General features: G+C 41.1%; 1 protein-coding gene across 2 annotated transcripts in view; it reads right to left on the bottom strand.

Annotated features, from left to right (window-relative positions):
- Adk (adenosine kinase) overlaps positions 1 to 20,331 on the bottom strand; it is a 500,383-nt gene that overhangs the window by 455,562 nt on the left and 24,490 nt on the right. Inside the window, exon 1 of one of the 2 annotated variants that reach the window (XM_063238695.1) lies at positions 16,265 to 16,515. The exons of the other annotated variant lie outside the window; for it this stretch is intronic. Within the exon in view, the coding sequence (XP_063094765.1) occupies positions 16,265 to 16,278 (14 nt within the window). The 5' untranslated portion in view covers positions 16,279 to 16,515. Of the gene's footprint in view, positions 1 to 16,264; positions 16,516 to 20,331 lie in introns of those variants that run through there. 2 annotated transcript variants of the gene reach the window in all.

The raw sequence follows: 20,331 nt of genomic DNA, 5'->3' as shown, positions 1-20,331 counted from the left end.
TGCCTGAAGTATCCTTGTTTCTTACAGAAGGGGACCAGAGGGTATTCTTTTAATGCCTGAAGGACATAGTCTTCATGGGGTCCTTTAACAGAATTACATGTAGCCCACAATTAAAGTTTACAAGGATTCTAGAAGACTGAATTGTAGCCTCTTAGTAACACCTCAGGCTGAGCAACTATGGCTTAATATGCAATTAAGGGACATTTGTCCCTTTATTGAAAGAAAATTGAGTAGTGGAAGGGTTTAAGATAATACATTTCATTATTCACTCCTAAATTGCATTTGTGATCAAAACAAAAGTCTAATAGCATAAAAGAAGATTTTAAGAGCTCAGAAGATAAAGGATCAACACATAAACTTGCCACATCATTGCATAGGGACTATGATTGATTTCTGCGTTATTACTCAAACAATAAAAACTCTTACAACTGTGTTTTTTGTTTCTTACACTTGTTCTTTAAGTACGGGATGTCAAACAGGATAGTACACACCTACAATCTCAGCATTCTGGGAGGATGAGTCAGGAAGATGGCAAGTTCATGCATAGCCTGGGCAATTTAGCAGCTCGGCAAGATCCTCTCTCAAAATAATAAAAAGTAAAAAAAAAAAAAAAAAAAGGTGGGGATGTAGCATAGTGCAAAAGCATAGGGTTCAATCCCCAATATGGGGCAGGGTGGGGGACAGTCTGTCTTTTTCTTCCCATTCGCTCCTTTTAAGTATTGAGTTTAACACTGAGTCATGTACCCATCACCAGAATTTAAAATGAGATTTCTAGGGCCAGGGATTTAGCTCAGTGGCACAAGCACTTGTCTGACAACTGCAAGACTGTGAGTTTGATCACTGGTCCCACTAAATAAGATTTCTATCATGATTTAAAAAAAAGTACCCTCGCTAGCTGTGGTGGCACAGGCCTATAATCCCAGCACTCCAACAGCACTCAGAAGGCTGAGGCAAGAGGACTGAAGTTCAAGGCTAACCTAGACTACATTTAGTGAGTTCAAGGCCAGCCTGTACTTCACAGCAAGATTCTGATCCCCCCGTACCCCAGTGTATCCTATTCCCCTATATCAATCTCTCCACTTCAACTGTCCCCTCTTGGTGTTAAGAAATTTAATTTTTTTTTTTTTTTTTTATCCTTGTGCCGAGGATCAAAACCAGAACCTTGCATAAACCAGGCAAGGGCTCTACTAAGGAGCTATATCCCCAGCCTGTGACCCCTTGTCTTTAGGAAGTTCATCCTTTAACATTCCCAAAATTGTTTAGTATAACGCATTCAATGCATTTAAGCAAAGATGACAATATAGACATCAAAAGAACTGATTCTAAGAGTTAAAAAAAATACTTAAGAGTCAAACAATTCATAACTGATACTCAGTGCCAGAGGCAGCTGGTTAATACGAGCAACCTATAAAACACTTCTGGGCATCTGATTGCTGCAAATAAACTTGGGGGGAAAGTGAGCCAATTGAAGCATATTCTTAGCCGTAAGCCCCAGAAAACTTTTTCTAAATGTATATGAACAAAACCATTTATACAAAGGACAGAAATCTACTGGGACCTTACGGCTCAAATTTAAGACACAGTGTTTGTTTTTGTTGTTGTTGTTTTTAATGTGTTATAAAGAATGAAAGCCAAGCTGGACACGTAATTCCAGCACTCAGGATGCTCAGGAGGAGCTCAGGCAGTTCAAGGTAAGCCTGGGCTACACAGTGAGCTCAAGGCCTCCCTGAATACAAGGCAAGTCTGTCAGGAAAAAAGGAAGGAAGGAAAGAAGAAAGAAAGAAAGATATCCCATTTCTCGACAGGCAGAACCAATATTGTCAATATGATGATACCTCCAAAACCAGTAAACAGATTTAATGCAACCTCAAATAAAATACTTACAGCATTCCTCACAGTATTACAGGAAAAAAGATAGACCTGTAGATCAATGGAACAGAATAAAGGATACAGAAACAACTCAAGGCACATTCAGCTATTAGATCTTTAACAAAACACACTGGAGGAAAAGATACTCTCTTTATTAAATGGTGTTGGGAAAAGTAATTACCCACATACAGAAGATTAAATCGAGATCCCCATCTCTCAAGGTGCTAAAACAAAATCAAAATGGATCACAAGTCTAAATGTTAGAACAATCTGCTAGAAGATAAAATAGGTAAAACTCCTCAGGACACAGGTATAGGAACAAAACCCCACCTGCACAAGAAATAACATCAGTTAGTAATTTTGACTTGGTAACACCACTGTTTTCCAAAGGTTACTAGCATGTATTTCCTAGTACAGGTACCAGGTGACAGACTCTGGGCAAAAATGCTTCAGGGAAGTGTGGAGAGTCAGTACTTTCAAAGAGCTCATCACTCAGCTCTCCATTCAACCTAAGTCTATACTATAATTACTGTGATGGCTAGCTAATAAACTTTATACTAGTATAGATCCTGGAATAAAAGTTCCTGGAAATTTTTTTTCTTGGCTATTGATACTGTAATGTTGATCAAGCCCTCTGACCAGCAGAAATGTTTAGTTATTGTTATGGTAGTAAAATAAATATTCATAATGTGCAAGCTACTCATCATCTCTTTAAATCCAGAAATCTTAGCTTCATGCATGATTCTTCTCTCTCCATCTTACTTTTATTTTGAGACAAGATCTTGCTATGTAGGGTCAAGCTGGCCCTGAACTTACTATGTCGCCCAAGTTCTCAGCAATCCTGCCTCAGCCTCCCAAGTGCTGGGATTACAAGTATGCATGACTACTCCTGGCTTTCATCTTACTGTTAACCATATTTTCTTGGTTTTATCATGTACTTTCTATACACGAAACCCACACACGTAAAACACATCCACAGAATTAGGCTCTCTACTGCCCTTGCTTGAATTCCTACATTGCTGCAATTTTTTAAAAACCACGATCCTACAGAATATCACCACTACATTATATTAAATCAATCTGACAATGATGTTTTTCTATTTAAAGCCTGCCTAAGTCATAATGGTGGCACACACCTATAATCTAAGCACTCAGATACAGGAGGCTGACGTGGGAGGACTCCAGGTTCAAGGCCAGCCTGAACTAGATAGTGAGACCTCCAGTCAAAAACAAAAACAAAACAAATTACAACCCTTAACCTCAACATTTTGAGAAGGAGAGATAGCAAAATCCCATTTTGAGGCCAGCCAGGGCAACTCAGTGACCTAGCTAACCCCATCTCAATGTAATAGAATTTTAAAAAAGGGGTAGGAATGTACAACACTCCTGGGTTCAAACCCGAGTGAGAGAGAGAGAGAGAGACAGAGACAGTGACTATAAAACTCCAGAGAGAGAGAAAGAGAGAGAGGGAGGACGGTCCATCGGTTCTGTTTCCTGGCCGCCATGGTGCTTTACGCCAGACCGTCCACCACACCCTTCCTGCTTTGGCATCAGCTGACCATGACTCCATTCTCTAAATACCACACTGACAACACCAAACACTGGAAGACACAGAGCAACAAGAACTCCCATTACTTGTGGGAATGTGAAATCGTTTGGCTGTTTCTTACAAAACTAAATGTAGTCTTATCATACAATCTAGCCTTTACCTTCCTTCATATCCACCCAGAGAAGATAAAAGCTTAGGTCTACACAAAAGCCTGCACACAGATGTTTACAGCAGCTTTATTCATAATTGTTAAAACTTGAAAGCAACCAAGATTTCCCTCAGTAAGTAGTAAATACACAAACTGTGGTAAAACCAGATAATGGAGTACTATATGGTGATGAAAAATGAACTATCAAGGTATGAAAATATGTGAAAAAGTCTTAAATGTACAGTACTAAGCAAAAGAAATTAACTATATTAAAGAGACTACATTGTATGTGATTGTAACTGTATAATATGCTGAAAAATATAAAACTATGGAGACAGCCAAAGGATCAGTGTTTTTCAAGGACTGAGATGAAGAAAAATGAATAGAACACAGCATTTAGAACAGTAAAAATACTGTAGGGCTGTATAATGGTGGATACGCATTTGTCCAAAGCACTAGAATGCCCCACACCATGAGTGAACCCTGCAGTAAACTGTGGACTTTGGATGAGTTGGGTGTGTGCATGGAGGTTCCTCCAATGTACCATTTCTGTAGCGGGTGCTGATAATTCAGAAGACTGCGCGTGCAGATCCAGGAGCTGTGATGAGTCAACCTTGCATCACCACAATGAAACACTGAAGCAACTAACTTGTATGAAACGCAGCCTTATCCAGCTCACGGTCATGAGGTGCAGCAAGCCCCATCGCCTCCGGGGCAGGGAAACGGACCTGCCACTGGGCCCTGTCCCCCCAAAGTAATCTCGGCGCTCATGAGGCTGAGGCACAAGGACGGCCACAAGTTCAAGGCCAGCCTCAATTACAGAGCAAGGCCCTGCCTCAAAACAAAACAAAACCAAAAAAATCACAGTAATTTTTTATCATGCCTCATGCACACAACCACCGTTAATCAGTCAGCTTTCTACCACCATGCCCAACTGTCTGACAAAAACAACTTCAATGAACAAATGTCTGTTTTGGCTCACACTTTTAGAGGTTTAGTCCATGCTTGGCAGGCCCAACATCCCGGTGGAAGGGCATGACAGAGGAAAAATGCTCAACTCATGGCAACCAGGAAACAGCGCAGGCTAGGAGCTGGAGAAGAGGGGGCCAGAGACCACACAGAGTCCCCAGGGCCACACCCTAGTAACCCACCCACACACCCAGAAGGGTGCTTCTTAAGACACACAGGCATCTCTCAGGCCAAACTAGTTGAAAACTCAAGGTTTACAATTACACAATTCATTTTAATCAAAATGTCTACTGTTGCCTTGAATAAAACTGTACCTTCCCCTCCTGTGCCTGGAGAACTCCCAATCTTTTTACAATTTCTCGGTTGTCACCACTCATAGGAAACACTTTTGAACATCTCCTTCTGAAGGGATGGCATACAAATCATTTTCTTTTCTTTTTTAAATCTTTTTGAGGCAAGGTCTTGCTTATGCAGTTCAGGCTGGCCATGAGCTCACTTTATAGCCCAAGCTTGTCTTGAACTTGCAACAATCCTCCTGCCTCAGCCTCCCAAGTGCTGGGATGACAGGCATGCATCACCATGCCCAACAAGCACACAAATCTGCCCAGACTGCCTCTGCACAACTCCAAGACGTCATTCCTAATGGAAATAGCGACCAGCTTGTGGTGTTGAGCATCAAGGCACTGGTTTCCTCCCACCCATTCCCTTCAGTTCTAAAGGTTCTTGAAGAAACTTGATTTTAAGAATTGTTTTGTACTTTATGTCAATCAACAGAGCTCAATCAATTAGACAATAAAAGGTAAAGATTTTTTAAAATTTTAATTTTTATAATCCTAATTACTACCAGATAATAAAAACATGGGCTTCTGAGTGATTATAGTCTTTGAGTGATTTTGTGCTATATGTTCTAGTTTTTTCTATCAATAGATTGCTTCTTCTCCCAGGTCCCCAAAGGGTCAGCGTGAATCTAAAGTAAAGTTAGATTCTGAAGGTTCTTACATGGAAGATACAAGCCTTAATTCAATACAGGATATAAATTAAGAAAGAATACTGCACTCCCTACAGCAGTCACTAAATGGTAATATAAACAGGCATAGCTAAAAATACAGTAGAAGATAATACTTTTAAATACTAAAATAGTGAAATATTAAAATACACATATACTCTATTTTTAAAAAAAGATGAAACAAATGATATAGAGAAAACAAAAAGATGTTACACTTAATATCAACCATCTCAGAGATTAAATATATTACCAATTCCAATTAAAAGACAAAGATGGTTGTATTGTGTGGGAAAAAAACAGTAGATCTTGGATAGAACTGGCTTCCACATTGAGAATATAATTCTGTGGGAGGACTTAATGAATACAATCTCTCATTCCTGTGTGCATATACAATTAAACACTGGAACTAAAAATTGCTTTAGTGAGCTCTGAAATTTTTTTTAAAAGACCCAAATTAAATACTATTTAGTAGTTAATATTACCTTCTGGTGTGAGAAATCAAAAGTGTAAATAAGTAAGGACCAAATGTACAACAGATATTGAGAAATGGGAAGAAAATGTTCAAATGAGAAGGGGGACACGGGAGGGGGGAGGAGGAAAGGAAGGAAGGACAAGAAAAAGAATAGAAGGGAAAAAATGAAAACGAATCTTCTGTGAATAAGGAGGCAAAGAGGTGCAGAAGGGAGGGGAGAGGAGCAGGGGAAAAGAGGCAAGATCTATCATGTATGGTACAGATAGCCTGTGATGAATGTTAGCACTTGAATTATCTGAAATGTACCACCTGAAAAAAAAAAGACAAACACACAATCTGTTGTTGCCAGATATCAAACCCGGGGCCTTGCACGTGCTACACAGTCGCAAACACTGGTCTGAATCCCTATCCCTAAATACACAATCTTAGTTAATCTTTAACATCCCTCTTTCATTAGTGATAAAACAGGCACAAATATAAGTAAGGAACTGGAAATTTACCCAAGACAAATAAAAACAACTTCACAGAGAATCTGCACACAAATGTTCAAAACAAATTTATTTATTTATTTGTTTATTTCTTTTTTTGGTGGAACCAGGGATCGAACTCACGATCTTGTGCTGGCCAAGAAGGTGCTTATGCTGCTGAGCTAAATCCCCAACCCCCAACAAATTTATTGGTAATAACAAAAAACTGCAAACCATCCAAAAGATTAGGCAAGCAAGTTATGGTACACACATGTAATAGATTACTACGTGGCAAAAAAAGGGAATGAACTATGATGCACACAGCCTGGCTGGTGCTCAAAGGCCCTGTGCTAACGGGAAGGAGAGCTTATCTATGATAGATATTACAGTATATGATTCAACTGCACTCAGACAACAAAACGCCACTGATAAGGAACAGATCAATTAACGCCAGGTGTTAAGGGTAAGGGAAAATATGACTATGAAGAGGTAACATGAAGGAATTTGTAATAACCAGTCTGCAGCACCCTGATTGTGCCAACAGTTATGGAAATTTAAACATGATAAAATTTTACAGAATTATACACCACCACTAAATTAAAAAGTATATACAAAAACTGATGACATTCTAGTAGGACCTACAGCCAACTTAGTGCTATTATACCAAAACTGATTTCCTGGTTTTGGTAATATACTATGATCATGTAAAATATTCCACTGAAAGATCAGTTGTGGTCGTGCATGCCTGTAATCTCAAAACTTGGGAGGCTGGGGCAGGAAGCCCCCTGGGAGTTCAAGGCTAACGTGGGCTATATAGTGAGTTCAAGGCCAGCCTAAACTACAAGGTGGACCCTGCCTCAAAAAAATAAATAAATAAAATAAAAAACAATTATGTGACACCACTTGGGATGGCAGAGTAAGCCAAAAATCTTCTATAAAAGTAACAAGAGCACTGATTTTTTTTTTAAATGTTCTTTTCCAAACTCTAAATATTAATCAACAGCTTACAGCAATTGGAGGAGCACTCACTCATAAAATGTAGCAGAGAATTGCTCCCAAACAAGAAGAGGAGGTAAGAGGATTTATATCTTAAATGGACACAATTCTTAGCCAGAGTCCGTCCTCCTGGGGATTATCTCTGATAACAGATTTCTTGTAAGGAATAGCTGATTTCATGGCTTTCATTTCCAAAATACTGCTTCAGCCAAATATGACAGGAAAAGGAAAAAAGAGGCTATGGAAACGCCATCTAATTCCAGATCTGAGGATGGAAGGAAATCACGAAGAAAAGAGAGGGCTGGTCACCTAGAAAAGTAAATGAATGTGCACATCTAAAGAATGACTCACAGTAAATATAATCATGCACCACAAACATGTACAATAAAATGTTAATTTCTCTTTCAAAAAGGATTGCTCTGTTGCTCCACAAAATAAATGAGGTCATGTTGGAAATTCCCACTGCAGGGATCTGGTCTGATTGATATGCTGTCTCATTATCTTTACTGCATAGTTTTTGAAGTATTAAAACAGTTTTAATACATTTAGGTTGGAAAACTGACTCTGTTTTTAATTCAATCACTGAAAACTCCAAATCAGGAGAAAATAAAAGGCTGTACAAATTTCAGTAAGAATAGCAAGCGTTGAGGCGCTCTCTCACCCTCTTCCCGTTTCATCTCCCAACTCCAAGGCAGTCCTGGAAAGGAACAGCCCTCAAACGCAGTAGAATCCAGAGCTCAGCAACCCCTGGAGGGATGAGAGCAGGGCTAGAGCTCTTTCAAAGCCCCATTTTCAGAGAACTACTATTATTTCAGCTGACTTGCAGTTCCCTGAAAAACCCTACTCCCTAGGCATCCGTTATTTTACCAGCTTCGAGCTTACCCCATGCTAACAGTCTTTCCCCTCCAAGGTATTTGTCAAAAACAATCAGGTGCATTTGTTTAACATCCCAGCTGCCTGAAGGAGCTAAAGCAAACAAACTAACCAAAACCAAAAATGGACAGGAAGCATGCCTGCAATCTCAGCAGCCAGGAGGCTGAGGCGGGAGGATCACTGGAAGTTTGAGCCCAACCAGGGCTACATCGGGAGATACTGTCTCAAAACAAAAAGGGGTGGGGGGAGGGGCGGCGCTGGGAAGTTTTGAATATTCCTGAGGCTCTCAAAGGCTGGGAACATGTGCTCAGGGCTGGACCTGCACTGGAAAGCTGCACTTCTCCCCTCTGAGCCCAAGCTCAGCACAAGCACAAGCACAAGAGAAGCCTGAGGCGGAGTAGCAAACCTGGCTGAGAAAGCCAGATAGGCCTGGGCAAACACACAGAGCCTCTTGGAGAGGACTGGGAACAGTAACAAGCATTGACAAGAACGCAACAGAACTACTGGCCCTGCTGCTGGAAATATACAATGCGGCATTTCGGGAAAGGGTTTGGCAGCTCCTCAAGTAAGTAAACATATAATTACCCCATGGTTCAGCAATTCTGGTTCTGGGAGAAATAAAACTATGTAACAATACAAAATCTTGTACACTGATGTTTACAGTATTTTACTTATAATAGCCAAAAGTTGTAAATAAACCAAGTATCTCCTAATTGCTCAATGGATAAATAAAATGTGGTATATCCATACAGTGAAATAAGTGGAGCATAAGAAGAAATGAAATACTGACACAGCCTACATGAACTTTGAAAACGCTAGACTCAGTGAAAAAAGCGAGCACAAAAGGCCAACTATTACATGATTCTACTCATGCAATGTCCAGGACAGGCAAATTCAGAGGCAGAAGTATATTAGCGGTTGCCAACAATGGCAGGTAACTTGCTAACGGGTAGGAGGTTTTGTTTTGCAGTGATGGAGACTGTGCTGGCATCAGTGGTGGTAGCTGTCTGGGTGGTGAAAGGAATGAAATCAACTGCAAAGAGGTGGAAGGGAACTTTCCCAGGAGAAAAAAGATGTTCTATGTTGACCTGGTGTTATTTTCACAACAGGGCATATTGTCGGAATTTGGGCTAGGCTGTATCCTGGTGGGAAAGTGCTCACCATAAAACCCTGGATTCAATCCCCAGGACCTCGTTTTAAAACAAAGTATATTGGGGCTGGGGGTTTAGCTCAGCGGCATAAGCGCCTGCCTTGCAAGCAGGCAGTCGTGAGTTCGATCCCTGGTACCGATAAAAACGAAAAAGACAAAAAAAAAAACAAAGTATATTATATTGTTAGCATTTTTTAAAAAGTGAATAGACAATGGTAATACGTCTCTTAGATATATATAAGGCCAATCCTTGCTTCTGTCTTCAAAATCTTCTGCTTGCACATGGAAGGGGATGTAATCACCTCCCTCTGCCCAGTGCTGTCTACTTTTTCATCTTATATTGGATAAATTTGGTTTTTTGGTATTGAGAATCAAACTCACAACCCTTGTAATTGCCAGGGGAGCACTTCGCTGCTGAGCTATGTCCCCAGCCCTGGATGAACTTTTTTGACATACAAATATATTGAAATTTCAACCCCTTCCCCTAAAAATACATCAGCCTAGCATGTATCTCCAACTACCATTATTTCCCTGCTGTTCTTAATTTGAAAAAAAAAATTCTTAAAAATTTCATATGCTCCATTTATATACCAATTTCTCCCAGATAAAATTATCTGTTATGCATTCCATTTTCAGGAGCACATATGTGACATGACTATCAAATAGGTAGCAATTCTCAGGTGTTTTACTTTGTTTTGATAAAGTACTATGGATTGAACCCAGGGCCTTCCACTGAGCAATTCATCCCAAGTCCCTTTTTTATTAAGACAAGCTCTTACATTTCCCAGGGTGGGTCTGAACTTTTTTTAGGGGGAGGCGTACCATGAATTGAACTCAGGACCTCATGCTTGCCAAGCAGACATTGTAGGCTTAAACTTTTGATTTTACTACCCCAACTTCCCAGAGTTCTGGGATTACAGGCATATGATACCATGTCTAGCATAAAGCATTTTTACATATGTTATCTTTTGTTTTCTTTTTTTAGATTTTGCTTTGTTTAATTTGCTTTTTTAAGAAAGGGTTTGCTATGTAGTGCAGGCTAGCCATGAACTCGTAGCAATCCTCCTGTCTCAGCCTCCCAGAGTGCTAGGTTAACAGGCATGCACCACGCCTCTTTCTGGTTCCTTTTCTGAGACAGGCTTCCTTCAAATCAGAGATCCCTGTACCTGAGCCTCCCCCCAAAACTGGGATTACAGGCCTAAACCACCCCTCCCAGTAGGACAGTTACTATCTGTTTAAGAGACAGGAAATAAGTTCCAGGAGGTTATGGAACTGCCAAAAGTCAGATAGCAAATAAAGGATTCCAAACGTCAAGTCATGTGATTTCTTGTTCTATACACTATATTTAGACATTCAAACCACTCTCCCGCTCCTCCTCCCTGTACCTTTGTCTCTGAGACAGGGTCTTGCTAAATTACCCCAGCTGCGTTGAAACTTGCAACAACTCCTGTTACAATCCCTGGGCTCAAATGTGTGCTTGTACCATCACACTAGACAACTCTTGTAACACAAAAAATGCGTGACCTGGGCTGAGGATTGAGCTCAGCGACATAAGCGCCTGCCTGGCAAGCCCAATGTCGTTGAGTTTGATGCCTAGTACCAAAAAAAAAAAAAAGTCTGACCAAAGAAAAACTTTAAATCTATCTCAAATAGACGAACACTTATAGTTTCAGTCAAATAACATTTCAACAGCTAAACCCTACTTTAACAACGTGATTGTAATATACACGAGTGACCAGAATTTATTATCCAAATGGAAAACTTTTGAGAATAAATGAAAAGCTATTACTAAATTTTCAGGATAACACACATAATACCAGATTGTCCTACGCAAACTTAGACATACGGTCATCCCATTTATAAGTTAACTTCATTATTTAAAAAATAAAAATGTTTATTTATGTTTTATTATAGTTTGTTTTGTTGGCCTTATAGAGACAGGTCTTATCAAACAGTTCAGCCTGCCCTCAAACTCCTGCCTCAGCTTCCCAAGCGCTGGAATTACAGGCATGCACTACCATGCCTGGCTACAGTTTTACAGTAACAATGTAAAACCATGGAGGCACAAATAGGTAAACAGACATGACTACTTTTGGGGGGGCTCCAGGCTGGTCTCCAACTTGAAACAATCCTCCTGCCTCAGCCTCCAGAGTGCCAGGATTATGGGAGTGCACCACCACACCTGGCTGACATGACTGTTATTAACAAAATTTAAAGAAAAGGAAAAGGGTTAACATCAGTCTAGGCAATCGTCTGAGTTCCAGTTTTATTTCCAACAGTTCTGTTTAATATAGCAATACTGGGGCTACAAAGATTTGGAGTCAGAAAAGCTTACTGTTTTTTCAAACAAAGATGACCTATTTATAAATAGTAGCATTAACAGCTGACAACACTGCACGTAAGAAAAGGATTCCTATGCTGGGTATCCAAAATTTTTCCAATGAAACAATTTCACTTTCATTTAAAAACTTATTTGATACACTAAGAAATCTCATAATTTAACAAAAAAAAAAAAAACTTGTGCAGTAATCTGAAATTTACTATTCCTATTTAAAAAACCCCATAGGTCTTAAAATAAGTTTGAAAGTTGTTTAAATGCTCTAAAGAAACCAATTCAATGAAGAAAGTTTCAGTCTTAGTGTAATTTTAGTCTCCATATGAATGTTCTCCATCTGAGTGGCTTGGCAAAATCTGTTGGATGTACCTCAAAGTCTTTCGTGTTAGAAGAAAAAATACCCCAGGACCCCACCCACAGCCCACATACATTTTCCTGTGTAGGCCTACCCCACAGAAGTGGTTCCAGAATCATTATGTAGGGTAGTCATAGCCAGAGGTCCCAGAATAGTCTTAGTCTAAACCCAGCCTGTCTAGGCAGGAAAGAAAGGGCTCTTTGGCAATGCAGAAGACAGTCTTCCCAACTCATCTGCCCAGTCTTCCCTGGCTCAAACCAAACCGGTAAGCAGGGTAGCAAACCAGACCAGACCAGACACCCATGTTCAGAAAACAAGGCAATATTCAGAGGGTTATTTTATGAGTTCTATGTTATTTATGTCCAGGAGATCTAAATTCTATCTTGGCGTCAACCACTGTATAAGAAAGACGTAACATCCACTTGGACACAAGATCCAGTACAAAGAAAGAGATGGAGAGAGGGAGAGAGGGGAAAGGAGGAGAGAAGGAGAGAGAGAAAGAGAGAAGGGGAGAGAGAGAAAGAGGAAAAGGGGGGAGGGGAGGGGGGAGGAGAGAAGAAAAAGAAGGGGAGGAGGGGAAGGGGGAGACAGTGGGAAAGAGGGACAGAGGGTGGGAGATAGGGGGGAAAGATGAGGAGGAGGGGGAGAGAAAATTTTGCTAAATTCCTCTTTGAATTCTGGTGATCTATGTTTTCCTATGTCTCCTGAACATAACTCAGGCTTCAACTTTCCCACTGAGCCAATTAAAAATAACAAAAGTGTCAGCTTATTAAATAAATTCGATCATTTCCCAAATGAAGACCAGCTGGAATATGAGACACATAACAAGGGATAAAAGTTGTTTGAGGATGATGTTCTCAGAGGCTGTGAATTTATACATTCTATGTAGAGTAGAATACAAATGATGAAAGTCAGATTCTCTCCAGCCAAGAAATTCAAAGACTTTAAACTAGAAAAAAATAAAGTATCAGAAGAGGTTTGATTTAAAATCATTCGCCCATCGGGGCATGGCAGCACATGCTTGTAATCCCAACACTTGCAGGAGGCTGAGGCAGGAGCATTACTGTGAGTTCAAGGCCAGCACGAACTACATAGTAAGATCCCTTTTGAAAACAAACTAAAAATAAAATCATTATTTAGGATGCCCTAATAGTTGAATGCTACACTCAAAAGGGTTCTAAATGAGCTAGCTCTACATTCTAGCTCAAAATATGCAACTATTTACGTGAACATGAACAAATCACATTATCTCTGTGCTTTAGTATCTTTTATTTATTTATTTATTTTTTGTCTTTCGTTTTTATCGGTACCAGGGATCAAACTCATGACTGCCTGCTTGCAAGGCAGGCGCTTATGCCGCTGAGCTAAATCCCCAGCCCCTGTGCCCTGTGCTTTAGTATCTTTAACTATAAAAATAGAGAATTAGCTAAGTTTATCTCCTGTTTAAAATGTAAGGCTTAAACATGTCTTTTCAGAAGACATCATTGTCTACTAGATTCAAAGTGCTTTTAATAGAAAGGTCATATTTCATTTATAAAATGATTTAAAATTTAAACATATTTCTATACTTACCCAGTAACACTTATTAGTAGCACTTGTACTGAGTTATTTCACAAAACAAATGTCCAGAGCAGAAAACGAAGATCACTAACTCAGAAAAAGGTCCTTGGTTGGATAGTAGGTGTGTTAAAGACTGCTCTTCCAATCCTATATCCTTCCCTAGTCATGGCAAAGAGTCACATATATTTGGTATAAAAGCAAGAATACTGGCCATGAAGTCAGATTGTGACACTCTCCTCACTAGTTAAAAAGGTTCATAAAACCTATTTTAGGGGCTACCCTTAGAATGGGCATAAAATCAGAACCTGGCTCATGTCATGACTGAAAAAAATCTAAAGATATATAATGGCCCTAACTACAACCCTTACTGGGAACTTCCAAATAACCCACACCACATGGGGTTCCATCCCCTACCTACCACTGAACCTGTTACCAATTTTCTTTCAAGACCAAAGAGAGAAAATCAAAAGAATACTACAGATTTCATAATACAGAAGCAGCTTTTACAGGAAAGCAGTATATTGTTTCTTTAGGCATCATGCAGAGCACTAAATCATGGAGGTCTGGACTGAATTCCTTACTTTGCCAATAACTAAGTTTTGCAAAAAAAAAAAAAAAAAAACCCTACATTTTTCTGTCTCAGTTCCTTGGATAAAAAATGTCACTGGTTTAGGTGACATCTAAAAGAGCTTGTTTTGAGCTATATCATAAGAGCCGAAGACTTGGTAAAACACAGACTAGCACCTGGGTGAGCATACATCAAGTTATCTATCTTTTCAAAGTATGTCCAAATAGGTGGCATCAATTTTAAATCAATCTTCTGAAAACAACCACCATTCAACCTCTACATTTAAAGGTACATTTTGCTGTCACTTGCTACACAGCAGAAACTTTGAAGTTGGATTTTTCCTCCAACGAGGAATGGCCAGGAAGATGATGGTCAACATGTGGAAGGCCAGAGGTACAACAAGCGTAAATCAAAACAGAAACAACACAAGAAATTTGAGGTGGACACAGAAGCACTCACTTGTAATCCCAGCTACTTGGAAGACTAAAACACAAAAAAAGGTTGAGCCCAGCTTGGGCAACTTCACAAGACTTCATAGCAAAATTTAAAAAACTGCAAGGGCTGCAGATGTAGCTCAGTAATAAAGTGCTCTGCGTTCGATACCCAAGGCTGAAGCAGAAAAAAAATCCTGACCCAAAGAGCACTGGAGCAGCAAACCTAATGAGCAGCAGTCTGTGAAGATGAGAATGAAAATAGGGGCGACGAGGAGGGGAATTAAGAGTTATCCTAATTCATGCTGCCACACTGTACTGTTAGTTTTATAAGCTAGACTTATACGCTGCAATGTAATTCACTGTGAAACCTTCCCATGTGGCCATCCATATTTCAGCTCCTGAGTTTCTCCTGGATAATGAGACAAGTATTCTTTTTCTATGCTAGTACAGAATTATGCAATTCAAGAAAAAAGGCTAGGTTCAAGCTCAGCACTGTTGCATGTTACCTTCTATTACCTGAGGGTTAGAGTCTAAAGCTCTCTTAAATATTGTGTAATCAAAATTTCAGAAAACCAAAATATCAAAATAAGAGAAGTCATTAAGTCACTAGTATTTAGGCCCCTGGAAACACACAGCTCCAAAATTACCTTCTTTTATTTATTTCATTTCATATCTGTGCTGGGGCCTCCCTTTCTTTGAAACAATGAAGGCCAACGTCTGCTTTAAAAGATATGGGTCCAAAAAACTGAGTAAATAAGGCCATTTATCTCTTTTTATAAACAGTTGAATTTGCTGAAGTTAAACACTCACAGAAGGCTACACGCAGAAAGTGGACAGCCCCATTATCTTACAGCCATCCGCCAAAAAGGATCTTCCAAATTCTAGAAGCCTGATTGGTGAGCGTTTCCCTGCTTTCGTTATATGCCCAACATCTCACAAAATGCATTTCCCTCGAGACTCTCAAATAAAAGTAGGTAAACAGCACCTTTGAAATCCAAATTAACAATGCCAGCCATAAGCAAATATTTTAGGGACAGTTTCATAACTTGGGGTGAAGCAATCTGCATCAGACAGAGGACAACTTTGCAGGGTTGCTCATGGCCAACCATGAAGTTCTATCAGAAGGCATGACACGTGTGCATGGGCACACATTTTGCATATCACCCTCCTGGGGCCCGGGGTCACCTCAGACGCGAAGGGAGGAAGGAGCGAGCGAGCTGCATTTTTTCACGAGAAATCCACCACACACACGGGCAGGCTTCAACCCCTAGAATCTGCGCGCGGGTCACCTCAACCCAGTGGCGACTCACTGGGCACCGCCTCGTGTCACAGACCCCAAAACTTCCAAGGAAAGCAGAAACGCCCTGATGAAAAGTGCAAAGGGGACCTCTAACAAGAGGGGTCCTACGGCCAAGGGAGGGTGCAGCCCACCCTAGAGAAGGGGCGACAGTTTTCGGGTGGTCGCTAGACTAACGCCAGCCCGGGAGCCCTTTAACCCCCGCCCGCTGGTTACCTGACGGACGACATGACTCCTTCCTGCCTCCAGCCACCGCGCGCGCGCCCGATGCTCTGCGTCCGCCGGCCAGCAGCAGGTACCACGCTCCCGCTCCCCGGCTCCTGCACCCCGCAGCCCGAGCGCGTCCTCACACACCCCGCGCGGGCGGCCCCGGGCGAGCCAGCCCTGCGCGCTGATTGGCGGCGGCCGGAGGGAGGCGGACGCCCCGCCTCCGGCCGACAGCTGGAGTCCGTCCCAGGCGTGGCGGGAGGAGGCTAGGAGCGGGCTCGCCGGCTGGCGGGCTAGCGGACTGGCCAGTGGGCTGGCGAGTGGCAGAGGTGGCCATCTTAAGTCCTGGTAACCGCGTCCCTAGCCCGCGTCCCGGCTGCGGGGGCACGAGGTTGGTGCCCGCCTCAAACATGGCCGCGCTGCTGGCGAGCGATCCTGTAGTCACATGGCCTAAGGGCTACCTCTGCGAGCTCAGGTCTCATTCCTCGGAAGAGACCCTACCAGGGGGAATCCCGGAAGGAGCTTAACAACTGGCAAAAGCCTTCTTGCAGAAGCATAGCAACCGCATGGGGAATAACAGGCAGAGAAAACCGAACGCGTGGCAGCAGCAGGATGTGTTAAATTCCAGTCCTCTGTCACTGGTAGTCACTTGCTGAGTCTCGTGGTCCCAAAGGTTCTTCAATTTCGGAGACCCTAAAAGCTGTACACTTAATATGGAGATGTCCAGGGTTCACTTTAAACTTCGTGAACCATACACTAGGTGAGCAGAGGTGGAACATCCGTGTTTTTTAAAGCAAGTTTCTAGGTGATTGAGGTATGCATATAAAGTTGTGTACCGTCTGGGTCATTTGCCACACCAACTGTCAGATTACCTGATTTTCCTCAAAGGCATGCAGGTTATAAAAACATGGAGTTAGGCCATCAGAAAAAGATTGGTTCTAACTCTAGAGCGGTTAATGTAGCTAAAGGTTTCAGAAATGGACTGTGTAGACCCAGATTGAGGCCGGAGGCTCTTGAGCCCAAGGTCAACCTGGACTGTAACGTGAGACCATCTCAAAAAGAGAGGAAAGAAGTTGATTGTGAACCACTAATAAAGGACAGGAAGGTTAATACCAGCCAGAGAAATATCAGGAGAAGGAAAAACATCAGTAAATGCTTTATTCCTCAAATGGCTTTTCTTTATTCTTTATTCTCAAACCCTATGTGATACAAGTAGCTGATGGAACTGAAGTACTTAAATTGTAATCTAATATATATTTAAATTTTAAAAGTTAAGTAACAATTTTCCTGTTAGGGCTCAGAAAACAGTACTCCAAAGTGAAATCCTCAAAAGCAAAATTTCTCGTTAACCATCTGTCCTGTTTTTTGTTTTTGTTTTTTGTACCAGGGATGGAACTCACAACCTTGCACTTGCCAGGCTCATGTTTGTGCCGCTGAGTTATATCCTTGGCTCCCGCTTTCTCCTTTGCATTGAATTTATCTTCCCCAAGGCTGGTCCTAGAAACCAAGAGGCCTTTTTGCCTCAAAGCAAATTAGCCTCAACACTTTAATTTTAACCCAGCTTTCTGCCTTGGAGCTGGCCATAAAGAAATTTTCTGGGCCGGGAGTGGTGGCTCACCCCTGTAATCCCAGCACTCAAGAGGCTGAGGCAGGAGGATTGTGTGAGTTCGAGACCAGCCTAGGCTACAAAGTGAGCTCAAGGCCAGCCTGAACTGCATAAAGAGACCCTACCTCAAAAAGACAAAAAAGAGAGACAGAGAGAGAGAGAAAGAGAAATTTTCTGACAGAAGTGATGACTGACACCGGTAATCCCAAATACTCAAAGAGGCTAAGGCAGGTGGATCGAAATTCCAGGCCAGCCTGAGCAGTTTAGTGAAACCTTAGCTCAAAATAAGTATGTAAGGCTGGAGATTTAGCTTTTTTTTTTTTTTTTTACCGGTACCGGGGATCAAACTCACAACGGCCTGCTTGCAAGGCAGGTGCTTATGCCACTGAGCTAAATCCCCAGCCTTTACGCTGGAGATTTAGCGCAGCCTAGAACATGTGAGGCCCTGGGTTCAACACCTAGTACTGCACAGGAAAACATTTCTTTCTCTGGCTTCCCTTTTCTCAGAGAAAGTCCTAAAACTCATTTCAGAAGGGGTCCTGCACTGTACCAGGAAGAAAGGAACACTGCACAGAAAAAACAAGACTGAACAGACAGGCCTTGCCGGGTTTCCCCACTACCTGTTAGCATTAAATCATATTTCTTATCCAGTCATTTCTACATAGTGTAATTCATACTTAATTGAACCTAAGCATTAAATCTGGCCAGCCACCCCAAGTCTTTGGATCTTCATTCTGAAGGTTCCTATTTCACCTAAAACTATTATCAAATAAATGTATTATGCTTTCCTCTTGGTAATTTATCATCTTTTGTTATAGGGGTTTGGCCATGACCCTTTGAGACAGGCAGGAAAAGGATTTGCGCGTTTCCTTCCCTACATTTCATTAAAACATAATTTTATTGTTTTAGTTGTAGTATACTTTGTTGTTGTTGTTTGTTGTGCTGGGAGTTGAACCCAGAGTGTCAGACTAAACAAGCACCCTTCTACAAGGCTACATTCCCAGCCAGAGTTCACATTTTAAACAATGAAAATTTAGCATGCAAATACAGGAATTAAGTGTAAAATACATGCCAGATTTTTTTTTTTATCGGTACCAGGATGGAATTCATGACCAAACGCTTGCAAGGCAGGCGCTTATGCCGCTGAGCTAAATCCCCAGCCCCAACATATCAGATTTTTTAGGACATACTATATATGTATCAGTGGTATATTGATTATATGTTGAAAAGATAGTATTTTAAATATACCAGACTAGCTAAAATATATTAACTTTTTTTAAATGTGGCCACTAATTTTGTTGTTTTTTTTGAAATAAAGTCTATGTAGTTCAGGCTGGCCTTGAACTCACTATGCATCCCAGGCTGGCCTCAAACTGATTCTATCCTGGGTCAGCCTCCTAAGTGCTGATTACAGGTGTGTGCCACCACATCTGGCTGGCTACTAGAAATTTTAAAATTATATGCATCTTGCTTTATATTTCTACTGGACAGTGCTATTCTGCATGCAGTCTTAAGTTACAATTCTCTTTTCTTACCTTCTGTGACAAAATAATTATGTTCAAAAATTCAAATTAGGGGCTGGGGATTTAGCTCAGTGGCATAAGCGCCTGCCTTGCAAGCATGTGGTCGTGAGTTCGATCCCTGAAACCAATAAAAATACACACAAAAAAAATTCAAATTAGAAGCTGGGCATGGTGGCTCATGCCTGTAATCCCAGCACTTGGGAGGCTGAGGCAGGAGGATCACTGCGAGTTCGAGACCAGCCTGGGCTACAAAGTGAGCTCAAGGCCAGCTGAACTGCAAAGCAAGACCCTGTCTCAAAAAAGAAAAAAAAAAAAAAAATTCAAATTAGAAAGGAAGTCAGTTGATACAAATGTGATTATCTTTGCTAGACATCTAAAAACATCAGCTATCCCAGAAATTTCAGGTTTCTTTAGAAAATGTTATTTTTACCTTAATCTGAAATGAACCCGAGTATATATGTGAGGTGTTCAGTCACAGAGTAAAGGCTGTAAAAACACTGAGCTGTACTTGGCAATATAAGACCTTCACTAAATGTTGCAAGCTGAGTTAGTAGTCAGTTGCTTCTCTGGGTTAAACAGAATCCAAAATGCAGCTGGATAACAATTTGAACTATTGGAGACACTGACTAATTCGAGTTTTCTTCCTCCCCTTGCAGGAAATGTTAACAGATAATCCACATGGATGGAAACTAGGAAAAATCCACAGGATTTCAAAACCTCAAGGTTAAACACACAAGTCACTTATTTGGGCAATTTTGTTAAAATGCAGGTTTGAGGGCCAGAGATTTAGCTCAGCGGCACAAGTAGCTGCCTAGCAAGCATGAGGTTGTGAGATCAATCCCCGGTACAAAAAAAAAAAAAAAAAATGCAGGTTTGAGTCAGGAAGTCTTAGCAAAGATTTTGCGTTTCTTTATGTTCCCAAGTCACAAATTCCTTATCGTCTGTGG

This window comes from Cavia porcellus, unplaced genomic scaffold (genome assembly GCF_034190915.1).
Source record: "Cavia porcellus strain 051 isolate PalLab524CR breed Dunkin Hartley unplaced genomic scaffold, mCavPor4.1 scaffold_28, whole genome shotgun sequence".
In the NCBI taxonomy this organism is placed as follows: Eukaryota; Metazoa; Chordata; class Mammalia; order Rodentia; family Caviidae; genus Cavia; species Cavia porcellus.
This window is presented reverse-complemented; position numbering and strand designations above follow the sequence as displayed.